Source organism: Aquila chrysaetos, chromosome 21, assembly GCF_900496995.4.
Source record: "Aquila chrysaetos chrysaetos chromosome 21, bAquChr1.4, whole genome shotgun sequence".
In the NCBI taxonomy this organism is placed as follows: domain Eukaryota; kingdom Metazoa; phylum Chordata; class Aves; order Accipitriformes; family Accipitridae; genus Aquila; species Aquila chrysaetos.
In genome coordinates, this window is record NC_044024.1 from 20,777,332 (window position 1) to 20,791,664 (window position 14,333).

Here is a 14,333-nt window from a genome sequence, read left to right on the forward strand (position 1 = left end):
AATTGGAATTGACAGATGGTCTGGCAACTGTGAGATTCTTGCCAAGACCTCTTTGCCTTTCACCAACAACAGCTCCTAAAGAATCAGCTCGTGTTACAACAAGACTGGCTGACATTTCCAATGGGTTTGGACTTTCCCCAGTGTAACACTTTCACTTGCATTTTTCACAACTAAAAGCAAACAAGAGTCCTTGACAGCATGGGAGTCTGTAACCTCTCCTGCTGCTTTTATTGTCCCCCAGGCTTTTCTTACTGCTGGGCTGCCTTTCCCACCTCATTCTGAAGGCATTTATTTAAATGAGATATTTAAACATCTACTGTCTGTTCAAATTTCTAAATGGTGAAGGTCAGGGCTATTTTGTAATCCAAGGAAAATGATGACATGTTTGTAAGTCAGCAGTGAAGCCACTTGAGTATTAAATATTCTATACCTAACAAGCTTCACTGTGTATATAATACATCTATCAAAAAGTGTTAAATGCAGACGAGTCAAGCCAAACCAGTAGGAACAGGCCCTGTGTAATCAATGTTTAGAAGCATCTGCGTTTGACAGGCAGAAATGTAATGCCAGGAGGAAGTGAAGGCATTACAACTCTTTAATTGCTTTTTCAGATACAACTCCCTGTACTTAGCCTATCTCCTCACCAGATCCACATTAAGAAACTGAACTGCCTTAGCATTTGGGAGCAACCTATCATCACAGAAACAATGTTTACAACAACAATTCACACCAGGGAGTCTGGTCTGCCGGCCTGGTCTCAGCAAACCAGATGGAACTCTTCCTAAATAAAAATTCAGAGCTTGTGAAAAAGGTAAAACAAACACAAAAAACCTAGAAGAATTTATTTCTGAGCTGTTGCCTGATGTTGCTGGGAGGATAGTTCAGGACTCCTGTTCTATCTCAGCTGAGTTCTCAGGTGCAAATTAATCTCCATGGCACTGGTGCAGGGCAGTGCATGGCCAGAGTCAGTTAAACAGATAATGTTCTCAGGCATCTCCAGACATGGCTGATTTTCTGTTGTTCTAGACAACTGCACAACTACCATGACACTCGCAAGAATTTCTGAATGAACCAGCACTTGGGGGTCCACCAGTTTAAAGTACATGTGTGAAACAGCCAGGTGCTACAGTAATACAATCTTTGTTTCACAGACAAGGAAATTAAAGCAAAGCATTTAAGTGATTTAGCTAAGTCCACATGAGATTAGCCTTAGCTAAAGTCTTAAATTGAAAGCAGAGGGCATGGGAGTAAGATGCTGAAGTGCACCTAGATGCCAACCCTGCAACTTCTAGAGAATGACCCCTTTCCTGCAGGCTGCACTTTAAAAATCATTTAAAAGCAATCTTTTAGGAAATATTCAGGTGCCATGGCAGTTTGTTAGCCCTCCATGTGCGGTAACAGCTCCAGACAATGCGAGAATTTCACTGCTACCCAGTCATGGCCTGGCATTGCAGACTTCGGTAGAAGGCAAGTTAAGCCTAGTTGTCACTGGTTTCCCTCCTATGGCAAGGGGCTGTGCAAGGCCCTTGTCTGCCTGTGGTTTGTGAAGTATATAGCACCCTTTGGGAGCTGCTACTCTTCTGCATTCTAGCAGCTCAAGTGAACAGAGCGAGGTAAAGCTGCCACAGAAGGCAACCCTGTATCACCCTTGGGGAAGCCATCCCCTCTCTACTGACTAAGGGAACTTCAGGGTCATGGCCTCCTAATGTAGGCACCCGAGTTAGCTGCCTCACATTAGCCAGTGTAGGCAAGTTTTTCTGGTTAATTCTAATGGGGAGTCTTACTAACAAAGAGTACTACCTGAATAACCAAGTGAGCTCAGCCTTTCAGCTCAGCTCCGGTGTTACACTGACAAGAGGACTGCATCATCACAAAGTCAAGAAGTCTCAGTGGCTCAGTGCCAGCAGAATGGTTTTCTGTAAACAGATTTCCCTAAGAAATACAGAAATCGAATGCTGCCATCTGGCCTGTAAATTAGGACATTCTAGGTGGATTAACCTCAGGTCAATACACAACTGTGACCATTCAGAACAAACAGCATTTCAGATCCGCAGTAAAGTGGCAGGACAAATGGCTTTGCAGTTTTGTGATTGTATTTAGTAGCTCATGGAGTTGTACTTGGCTGACAGCACTGCCAACTTTCTAGCTTTTTCCATACGAAGCTTTTCTAAAGCATACAAATGAAGGACATACTCAATATACTTATACTCATAATGGTATTTTTTCCAGATTTTTTTTCATTGAAATTCACTCTTAAAATCTATCTCTCTATACATACCGTAATGGAACAGCTGATCAACCCGCCTCTTTTATGCACTTTCAGCAAGTCTTCAAACAGCTTCATCTGCTCAGAAATAATCTCACCATATTTGCCCTGTACCAAATCAATAGATTCTGCCACTGCTCCAGTGAAATCCACAATTGCATCTGCAGCACTGCCTCCATCTAGGGATTCGTAAGATCCAGCCAGCCTGGAGGTAACATAGAACATTCTCAGTTACCAAGTGGCTGTTAGAAGTGGTCTAATTTGGCTTAAATGTAGGTAATATATTTGTGTTTCACCTAGAAAAAAACAAAACTGAACAAAACAAAACAGCAGATTGCAGGTAAACCATTGCTGGGTTTCTAGGAAAGGAGTGTAACGATCCTTAAGGCTTTAGACTGCTGGAGTACCTTGCACTCTTTTATGATTCACCTCCTCCATGCAGGTTAAAGGAGGAGTGTTCAATCTTTTTTAGGTTCTCTACTAGCAGCAAACCTAAAACCTATGGAAAGTATGATAGAGTTGAAAGACAAAACAAAGAGATGGACAGCACTAATGACTAAAAGGACAATGAACTATCTCATACTTTGCATAAGCTTTCTCCAGTAATGCGCTCCAGAATTCATTTTTCACGTTGGAATGGCAGTAGATCAACCTCCCATCCATTGTTGGCAGCAGGTCATCAACAACCACCTCTGTCCACTCTCCAAAGCACCAGAAACGGAAACGGAAAATCCCAGCATATTTCTCTGGGTTTTTAGGGTCCCATTCTTGTTCGTTAAAGTCTGGAATCACCTGAGAAACCATGAAAGGGAAAGTTCAGCAAATGCACTATATTAAAATTTATTCAGAGGGCAGACTGCCCTGGAGCACGTACTATGCTGGTATTCAGCTTCACGAGCAGTTGACCTGAAATAGATGAAGCAGTGAAAAAAGAGGGTGAATTTGGTACAAAGTCAAATATAGTCCCACTTCAGAATCTTTTAGGAAAGTAAAATTCAAACTGATCTGCAGAGAAAAACAAACAGAACCTATTGCACTCTCTGGCTTTGTTATATTTCTTCTTTGGTGCTCAATGGGACTGTGGAGTGGTGAGGTCTCATATCATGAAAAATGAACTTCTAAAGAAAGGGAAGATTTGAATCCACCACAATTCACCGTTCATCAGAGGCACATTGGTCCTGGAGGGAAAAATGTTGGCTGATAGGCAGGGAAACAACCAAGGTTTATTAGCTTTATTTCATGCACCAAGCACATTGATCACCTACCTGCTGCCAGAGGGTCTTCCTCAGAGCCAAGCAGGAGCATGCAGCCACAAACCAGCAGTTCCCCAGGGTGCCTTGGTGTAAGTCGTGGGAGCTGATTCCATTCACAAAGAGGTGGGGGTCTTCACAGAGGTCCTAACAAAGCAAACCAGAGATTACTGGAGACTCCACTTCAGAAATGATCACAGCATCCTTCCAGCTATTCCTCTCCTCACTTGTTCTGCATCACATTCCCATTGAAGCGTGGTACTTCTGTACCAGGAAGTTCAAAAGCCCTCTGGCACTGATATTTGAAAGTCAGGGTATACAGGATTATTTAAGTTCTTACCAGTAGATTGTGCTGCTTTATCTAAACACCAGGATTTGCCAATTTTTTTTGCCAGAGTTCCTAGTTCTGTCCTCAGCTGAAGGTGATCTTTGAGGACTGGAATAAATTCAACATTTGGAAGACTTATTTGGCATTGGGGCAGTTAATGAACTGAAAGTAAGTGAAAGGAGAAGGAAGAAGCATTACAGGGAAAGGCTTTGACCAAAAAAAAACCATCAAGAAAAGCAGCAGGAAATGATGCTACTGACACCAGAACTCTAAGCTCCTGTTCCTTCATTGCCACTCCCTTGGCTGACATACTGGAAACCCTCCTCCACCAACAGCATGAGTTACTGCAATGATCCCTGCCACCCAGCACCAAACAAGGCAGAAAATACACGTCTGTGAAATACGCCTCTCATTCTGTGGGTCTCATCTTTCTCATTTATCTGGCTCTTATTAGAACCACTCGTTCCTCCTCCCCCATTGCTTTCCTGCCTCCATCTCCGTTTACATGCAGATTCTCACCAAAGCATAGTTGGCTCTTCCTGTGATGTCTCCCTGCTCCTCACTAGCTTGCCCCTTGCTGTCCCTTTATAGCCTGCAGTTCAAGGCACCAAGAGGAGCACCTCTAAGTATCATTGAAGATGGGAAAGCCACAGGGGTACATTTGGCAGCAGCATTGTGTTTGTTACCAAGAAATCCTTGGTAGACGGTGTTCTGCTGAACGGATACGTATGTGGCCTCATGATTGCTCATGAATCTCTCGTGTGAATCATTGCTTTTCCTGACTGGTTGAGATGATGGAAGAGCAGACAGTGGTAAGAAATTCTGCTCTTTCACATTTTAGGAATAACCCTAAACTTCAACACTCTGGGAAGGAAATTATCTTATATCCAGGCATTAGAAATGCAGAATAATTAACTCCCTCTCACCTTAAAATGGCAGGAGACTCCAAATTTACTGCAGTCTTTCCAGTTTGTTATCAGCAGCAGAATAAGGAGCTGTGTTCCTTACCTCATGGATTCTCACTGCCCTCTGATAATTATAGATGATGATCCCAAAATACCAAGACTGCAATCCAAGCCTGGCTACACACCACAGGCATGTCAAAACCTCTCAGTCTTCCCTTTGATGGGACTGTGACAAATCAGTGCCAGCTGAACTTATTTTCACAGAAAAGAACCACCTCAAGTGCTGAGCTGAAAGCCTGTTTTCCTGGGCTGGTTTAGCAGATGGCAGCCTGAAGTCAGCTCACGGTATGTAATGCATGGAGCTGCTGCTGTTTTCTTTAAGAAAATGATATTTTTGGCATGAGACCTTTCTCATTAAATAACAATTGGTAGAAATGTTAAATGCCTCTTGGGAAACAAGTAACTGATCATTATATGACACTGTTCTTCTGTCAGTATTTCTTACATGTGTCTTCACTTAGAGAAATTTCAAACCTTATTAACAGACCTTAATAAAATTCTGAATAAGAAAATGCTGCCTACAAGGAAAACTGACCATGTACAAGATAGTCATCTGCATTATGGACAGATTAATTTAACCTGCCTGGATGGTCTGATATGGAATGGTAACAGGAACTTCAGGCTAGCACTTCAGCTGATGTAAATCAACCCAGTTGCCTGTTGCAGGGGTTGACATCAGTTGACTACTTGGCCTTTGCAGTGGTAGCACACATTCCAAATCTAGCTTGGGTAGACTCAAGTTTCATATCCCATTTCCATGCATCTCTGGCAGTAATACTTTCTAGTTTGTTTTTCCTTTCAAAATGTTAGTTTGTTAGCATAATAAACAAAGGACAAACTGAGCCTTCAGGGTTAAAATTGTCCAAACTTTTCTGTCACTAGAGGAAGCCAAAAAGTTCATTGGTTTTGAAAGAAATTAAGCACTACCGTGTATTACAAACAAATTCTCTTATTTGGTTTGCTTTGCTAAAAATAACCGCATTAAACTGTCATTTTTTAATTGAAGTGTGTCTTGCATCTCACACAGTCCTCAGAGAAAAACCAGAGAGCAGCATGTGTCAACTGCCAAACATATGGATGAGATTAGCATTTGCTGACCGCTGGGGTCCAAAGCAAACATGGAACAGCAGAACTTAGAAACAGCACCTCCCTGTTTCCACTATAGTCACTAAATTCTTCAGGATCCTGCTTGATGAACCCTTTCTTATTAAACTGCCTAGGAGCCCTGGACTTCTGAGACTAAAGAACAGTGCAAGAAAGTGGCATCAGCTCCGTTTCTCTTATCATTAATTACAGCCATTATAACAGCTTCTACGATGACTGTCACTATGTGGCTCAGATGACATGCACAATAACACTCAGGTGCAAGCTATAGCTAATTTCAGCTGTTTGCTCTCTTCTGGGCTTTTTGCTTTTCACCACTGATGCAGCATAGCAAATTCTAAGGAATACTTTTGAGATGGAATTAGCTATCTAAGCCACAATTCCCCCAACACAGTTAGATATGTGCTATTTAAATATATTATTCTGCAGTCCTTGTGAGAATCTTTAAGCATTTTTAGTTGCCCCAAGCATGTAAAAAAATAAAAATTTTTTTTAAAAAAATCACCTTTTCAATAATGCAATGATAATTTAGGGTAGTCGAGGACCAAGCCAACTACCATCAGAGGAATTACAAGGAAGAGACACTTACAGGAGATATGGCCCAGGCATTTCAGGAGACCTGATGCCTCCTCTCCCTTGCAACCTAAGCACTTAGGTTCCGAGTTCCACTAGAAGTAGCTCCTTTGCAAACATAGTGGTTTAACCCTAATCCCTTTTCTCAGGGTCAGCCTGAATCATCTGTGGTGTAAAAAAGAGAAGTATCTTCACATCTGCAAGAAAAACTTTAAAGGAGTTTACTGGGTCTTATTATACATCATTAACATATAATACACAAACTATTTCTGATACAACACTGCTAATAAAAGCAGTTGTGTTATTTATGCCCACAAGGAGCATTCCACCACCCAAGATGCAGAGCTCTCCCTAGTTCTCCCCTTACGCATGTGCATAATAAAATAAACACCATCTGCAAAACTGTAATTAGGCTGTACAGAGTCTGAAAGTGAGGTAAGAGGTTACAGGGGCTCATGGTTCTGCTGGAAACCCTGATGCTCTTATTTTCATACCAGACTTTCATTTGCATGACAGAAGTCTATCTGTGTCACCTCCTATCTTTGCTGCACTGTGTAGGCTCGAAATATCTGACATTTAGTGTTACTCAGCCACTGATGCTGTGAGAAATAACGTGGCTCACAAACCCCTTTTTCTGATTTTAATTGGTTCATCTCTTTGTAACACAGCAAGTAAATGAACTGGTTAATGAGCAGACTGGGAGAACACTGAGCAGTCTGGAGATGAGAAACTCAGCTAGCATAGGATCACAGGAAATACCAGTGGGAGAGACCTTGACAAGTTAGTCAGTCCCAACACTTGCCTAGTGTCCAAATTGGCTATCCCTAACCTACTTGTGACTGAAGCTTCTCTAACCTGCATTTAATACAGCCCATGAGGGAAAGTCCACATGCTTCCTCCACTGGTCAGCGAAGAAGTGCATTGCTGAGCCGCTCTACAAGCCCAAGTCTTCTGTGAATGGGGCAAACAGTCAGTTACCTTTCCTTTCTACAGCAACCCCTCATATAATCTACAAAATTCTAACCTCTAAGTCTCTCTTCTCTAGTCTTAATAACTGGTTCTTCATGTCTTGTATCACTGGTGAAGTGTGGTTCTCAAATCCAGACACTATGCTCCAAATGAGGCTTTAGCAGTGCTGAGCAGAGCTCGATGCTCTTGCTTACTGAAGCTGGGGTGTCATTCTTCTTTTTCACTTGAGCTTCACATATTTAACTTGTGTTCAGACCATGATCCACCCTCTGATCCTATTCTATGGACTTGCTGCCTAGTCATTCTTTCTCCCTAACTGAGCCATGAAGTTGCTTAATACCAAAGCACTGTACTTGGTTGCATTGATGAAATGATGCTGAATTCCATCCTATTTATTGCACACTATTTTCCCAAGACGTCAAGATAAGTCTGAATTCTCAACCCTGTCAACTGGCTTGCAATCCTAACCCAGTCTGTGTCCTACAGCATTCCGATACACGCCTTTCTAGTCCCTCAACCAAGTAGTAATGAAAATACTGAAGAGAACCAGACTAAGGGAGATTTCTGTAGGACTCCATCGATACAACGGCAGCTTGAGAGTGCTCCAAGTGATTTATTTCATCAGCTATGCATCCCCATTACAGAAGTTTGAATTAATCCAAATTTTCATACTTTGGAGAGACATATCAGATATTGCCAAAGTCTTATGAAAGTCAAACTATATCAGATCTACTGCTCGTCTCTTAGTCACAAGACCTGTCCCACTGTATGCTAAAAGGAAATCAAGCTGGTACATATTAGTGTATCATCTGACACAATACATTTTTATAATACAGTCTATACCATCAGACTAACAGTCATCTGCTTAGCTCTGATAAATTGCAGTCAGGAATTTCACTGAGATACAAAAATGTGTGGACTGCAGTGCAAATATGAAAGATTGCAACTTTTCTTTGCTACAACATATCTTCCTTAGGAAATTTCAAAACAATGTGAACCATGGGAGACAATGGACACCCATTTCACTGGAGCTATGAAATAGTTTGTATGTAGAAAAAAAAAAAAAAAAAAAAAAAAAAAAAAAAAAAAAAGAAAAAAAAAGAAAAAAAGAAAAAAAGAAAAAAAAAGAAAAAAAAAGAAAAGAAAAGGATGGGGTTTATTTGAGACCAGAAGCACCACAGAAAAGTACAGAAGATAACTGATTAACTATAGGCATTAACTTCAGGTTGCTGTGGCTACTTTGAATCTTAGAGTAATTCAGCTAGAGGAAGAAGTTCCCCTTAGCGCTGAAGATGCATCTCTTAGCATAAGTATTACTAATATCCATGAACTAAAAAATATGCAGTATTGGTTATAAATAGGGAGAAAGATATTCAAAGTGTTAATTAATTTGCTATGTGTCTTCACAGACATTACCTGAACCTGCACTGTAAAACATTATGAAATCTCTCTGATGTCTGAGAAAAGGGAAAGATTATTTTTTAATGGATTAGAGTCTGTCAGCTGGCTCAGCAAAACGGGGATTCAGAGAAAGGGAAGAAGAAAAAAACAATAATGATGTTTGCAACTAAGATTTTCAAAGGATTCGGTAGCATTTAGAGCTTACTTTCTCCAGCACCCTTTAAAGAACCCAGCCCTAACATAAAAAGTAATCTACCTTTGCTTGCACACAATACAGGCACTTTCCTTGATTCTATCAGACTGATCTACTTAAGCCCAGTACACCATTGCCTTAAGTTTTTTTAAAGCAGTTTGAATGTCAGAGCTGAGAATTCTTTCCATTTTTCTTCTCCTGTCCTCATATCATACTGAGTCAACTCCCGTAGAGAACGAGGTCAGTGTAGGGAAGCAAGGGGAAAGTCAATTCTTTCTGAATACGGATGCAAAAATTCAGCTTCGGCTACAGCTAACTATGAACAAACTTCATCTAAAGGAAGGTAGCAAAGACAGCACTTATTCTGAGGTTGTGTAGCTGAAGAGGTAGAAGAGATTTTCTATCCTATAATAAATCCCAGCTGTGCTGGCATGTTTATAGAAACCCTCTCCAGATCAGGCTGTTTGCCAAAGCAATTGCAGTTAGCCCTAAAAAGAAAAATAACTGAGTCCAACTGTGCTAGATACTTCAATGCATGCAAAAAGCCTTCTGCAACCTTGTTATGCCTGAAAAAACTCCGCCTATGGAGTGAAAAAAGAGAAGTCTTAAGTCACAATCATGCCCTGTGGTATAGCTCTAACCCCTCAGAGGACAGCTCTCAGAGAAACCTCCATCAAAAGAAAACCGGGGTGAGATATGACCCTGACTGAAACAGCCCTTGCTGAGATCAGGAAGCAACTTTATCATCAGTGCTGTTATGCCGTGTAAATCAACAAAAGGAAGATTTAGCCCTCAGGTTTCTGTCTGTACACCCTGAGCTCAGGATGTGTAATTCCTCTGTAAACTTCATGCCCATTGTCCAGCAACATCAGTTCCTGAGAGCAAGATAATGCCCAATACCGTTTAAAAAAGAAACCCAACTGTACATACGTAAGGAAAAGAGTATGCTGGTTTGCGCCAGCCTTGTGTAAAAGAAAACTCAGTTATTTGGGGATTGAGAAATGCTTCTTCCCCCTCCTCCCTCTCCAGTAAATTCTGTTACAAAACCAAATGCATCACAGACATTTTTATAGTGTTCTTTTTTTCCATTTTCAGTTTGGGGCTACTGGTGACTAATACTCAGTGAAGGCCATGGGTTTCAACCATGCACAGCATACAGGGCATGTGTATTTGGGGAGGATCTGAATCAAAGTTTTGGAAGAAAAATACCCAAACATTGGGCAAGATGGTGTGTATCTTGGCTGCCTCTAGATTTCACCTGACCCTTGGAGCACTAGAGCTGCTCTCATCCAGAATGCTGACAGTTGCTGGAAAGGGTACAAATGATGTGCCGCAGGGCTGACCTCTTCCTGAACCTCAGTAACAAAGTGTTTACTGAACCTCTTGGAGTCCTCTCCCACTTCATTCCAGAAATCACTCAAGACGATGATGAACGACTTTCTGTTCTCCCTGGACCCTCTTAGAAGTATATCATACCATCTCTTGCAGCGCTGTCTTAGTTTGTGATGCTTTAGATCAACGTTCTATAGAACTGCAGCACATTCATAATACTTTGTTTTTAAAGAAAAGCTGCTTTGTTTGAGGATAACTTTTTTTCTCACTGAACTTACCAGACAACAGCCTTTGTCTCCTGCCTTCTTCCCCTAGAACCTATTCCCTTCTCTAAATTCAGTACTACAATTTGTGTTACTTTTCCTGATGAGCTGCAATCAGAGATGCCATTCTTAAGACCGGATTCACCTCAGGAAACAGTCATGTCCTCTCAGCTAGGTGTCTAAACTCCCCTGTAACCAGAACACAAGTTCTTTCAAAGGGCAATTTACAGTCATTACCTTGTCGTCTCTCTCATAGTGTGATGACACTGGAGAAAGGCCTGTCTCTCTACTGGTCATATAAATCAAGGTAATAGTTCAGAACAGGCCCATACCTTTTAAACAGTTGCTACACAAAATGTTATCCTTTGTGTCTTTGATGAGGATCTCATAAAATAAACCCAGTAATACAAAAGCAGGCCCAGCTAGTTATAGGAAATGCATCCAAAGTAACACAGGTTAAAACCTGGAATATAACTATTTTAGAGGTTATTATATCTGAAATTTTAAAAAATTATTAACTGGTGATCTGAAGTTAAAATCTCCCAAAGATTATTGTTTAGTGAACACAGATGCTGAGCAGCCTGATACCACTTTTGGTTGGTTACTGTTACCACCGTTTCTGGAATATCTTGTTTCCTCCACGTCTCACTCATTAGCAGTTCCAACCTCTATGGAACTTCATTCTCTGCTATTCCAAAGCTACTACAAGTTTCACATAATTTGGGGATAATAATTTAATCAAAGCATCATTTTAATTGGCTAAAAATATGTATCTTTCAATTTCTTGAAAAAAGTAATTGTTTTCCATCAGAAAAGACACAATTTTGGGGCCATTAACCCAAAGTTTTCTTGTAAAATGCTTTTACAAGAATTTACTGTGATTTTGAGATGGTGATGATGAAAAATAGGTAGATAGAGTAGATATATTACTTGAGGTTGGACAATATTCAACATGTACTACTGTGAGCATAGCCATCAAAAGAGCTTTTGCTGAATGAGGTGCACACCAGCAGGAACAAGGACATTACAAATCTGTTCCTTAGTATTTAATAAAATCAATCAGAAATTAGTTCAAAATCATTATTAGAGATTAGAATGTGTACGACAGCAAGGGGATGCACAGCATATGGGGAAGGGCCCCAGACAAGTCAGACTCATAGCACATGAGCTATGCAGTTAGTCTGGCATGTGTGCTGTAACTGTTTATTTGGGAGTGCTACTTAGCAAGTTTTAACTGCTCTAAATGGGCTGCCAGCAGTCCAGGGATCTCAGATCAATTGGCCTTTTTTCTCCAGTGGAAAGGAAAGAAACTGAGGGCATTTTCAAGAAAAACTCAATGTACAGTTCTTTTGAGAAACAGGTGGTATAAGCCAGCCTAACTCTATTTCTGCAAAGAGCAACCTACCAAAGCAGTGGAAGTGTCTCTGCATTAAATGCAAGTAACAGAGAGATGGCCAAGTTCAAAGACCATCGGCTTAGAGTGACTCCCCGACATCACTTCTAGGCACACATTCTGATGTGGCTGAGGTCACACATGGGCTATAAGTCTACTCACGGTTCATCAAACTAAAAGGCCACCCACCATTTAGCTATGGTTTTTTACTGCTTCCTCAAAACATGTTTTTCAATTAAGTTCTTGAACTAGTTTCCTGAGATGGGAAATAAAAACAATAAGAAAAGGAGGTTGGAAAACATCACACACAATTTTTCACAACACTGAAATATTCAGCACTGGACCAGTGCAGAATAAACAATTCCCAGGTTTGCACGCCTGACTGTTCATCTCTGGCTGGCGAGGCAGCTATTTTCTTTGCCTGATAATAAGCATCATTTTGGCTCAGTGGCCATGACCTTTTAGGCTTGTCTAGTCTGACCTTATGCTGTGTCTCAAGGGGCTGGTAACTGATGCAGACTGAATTCTTCATCACTGCCTTTTATGAGGAAGAGAATATGCTGTTTACGAAAGAGCATTAGGTAGATTTCAGCAAAGTCACCTTTTGTTTGGTTGGTTGGTTTTTGTTATTACATCGTGGATTTTTTTGTTATTACAACAGGCGTTGTGTGGCAAAAACAAAGTCAGGTCATCTAAGAAACATTGTCTGGAATGAAAATTCAGATTGAGCTGGAGGTGATTTGTTTTACTTGAAAGGAGATATTTCTTCCTTGTCCAGTGGCAATACACAGACTTTAAAGGTTAAAAAGCATAAGTCTAAACCACAACGTTAAAGAGCATAAACCTCTTTAGCAACAAGTTCCTCCTTTCCCCATCCCTTTTCCAGCAGGGTTTGGTTTCAGCCTAGATTCCAGTATCTACTAATTGTGGCATTTCTCTCAGACGCTTTCTTGAAGATAAAAATCCTTTATCCTCTTCTCCCAGTCTCCTCATCTTTTTCAGACAGCACCTTGAGGTGTTCTCCCCCGCTTACTTGCTTAAAGCAAAAAAATTTTAATGCTTGGCATAACAGTGCATGGAGTAGCCATTGTAACCTTCCAGATACACTTTTAGAATTGTGATATATGCAACACCATTCTGGACTAGATGTTTGCTTAATAACATAAAAAGAGGAACTGTAAATTGGTATATAAAATCCTGATCATAAGACACAAGCTTCTTAAACTATTAGATGACTTGAAATATATCAAATTTTGGATTTTGAAATTTTTTTTTTAATAGAAATTTTGTATTAGCCAGCACAACCCAGCTTTTCTGAGCCTACATAAGTCAGAGCCAATGGAGTCTCTCAGCTGCAACAGGACATGGATCAGACTCTTACATTCTAATCTAGACACGCTTTCTGGCAAAGATCAGCCTAAGATCCTGTAAAACAGATTATTTGTCTTTTAGTAACACAGAGATATGCCCAATACCCTGCAGAGAACCATAGTGTTTTCACGCCATCAGAACTTTATCAGATCACTCATCTACAGGCTCTAGAAGAAAGCCTTCCCATCAGGCTATTCCTTGAGCCTTCTGGTATAGGTCACTCCTTCCATTCATTGCCCAGACTGGGTGTGAGCTGCAGCCAGGAGAGTGATACCAGCATCTAGTGCTGTCCAGGTGCTAGCAAATGTCAGGGCAGCAAATAGTTATGAAGTGAGCATAAACACCAGCACCCATCAGAGCAGTCAGAAAGGTCACCAATGTTGCCAATTGCAGCCAAAGGGAGTAATACAGAAAATGCTGCTAAGAAGCAAAGCTGATAGACCAGTAGACAAAGAGAACCCAAAATATGCAATGCCTGTTTGACAGTCTGAACAACCAACCACCTTCCCATTTTAAGGAATCTCACTGCTTGCCTAAGAGTTCGAATTCAGAGCTATAAAAAATTTTGCATTAAAAATGACACAGCAGCATTTGTTTTACTTCTGAATACTAAAAGCACTTTTATGACTTAGCCAAATCAGCAGATCATCTCTCATAAATTCACAGAAACTACCAGAAAGAATTCTATTTACACATTTTGAAAATAAACAGCAGCTTCTATTTCTATAACATCTTTTAAAATCTTATCTTGGAAAGATGTTCATTTAGCAATAAAGTTATCAGCACATAAGTTTCTTCAGTTTTGAGTGATGAAACTGAAAAACTCACAGCAATGACTTCCAAAGTAAGATACTTAAGCAAAGTCACAGTTGTCATACCTGCCAGGCAATCAAGCACATACTTTTCCCTCTGTGTAGGTTAGCTC

The 14,333-nt window shown here is 40.6% G+C and overlaps 1 protein-coding gene across 1 annotated transcript in view; it reads right to left on the bottom strand.

Annotated features, from left to right (window-relative positions):
- Positions 1 to 14,333, bottom strand: part of CAPN6 (calpain 6) — a 62,841-nt gene that overhangs the window by 24,421 nt on the left and 24,087 nt on the right. Inside the window, 3 exon segments of the mRNA XM_041118915.1 lie at positions 2,279 to 2,471; positions 2,850 to 3,058; positions 3,532 to 3,663. Of these exon segments, the coding sequence (XP_040974849.1) occupies positions 2,279 to 2,471; positions 2,850 to 3,058; positions 3,532 to 3,663 (534 nt within the window).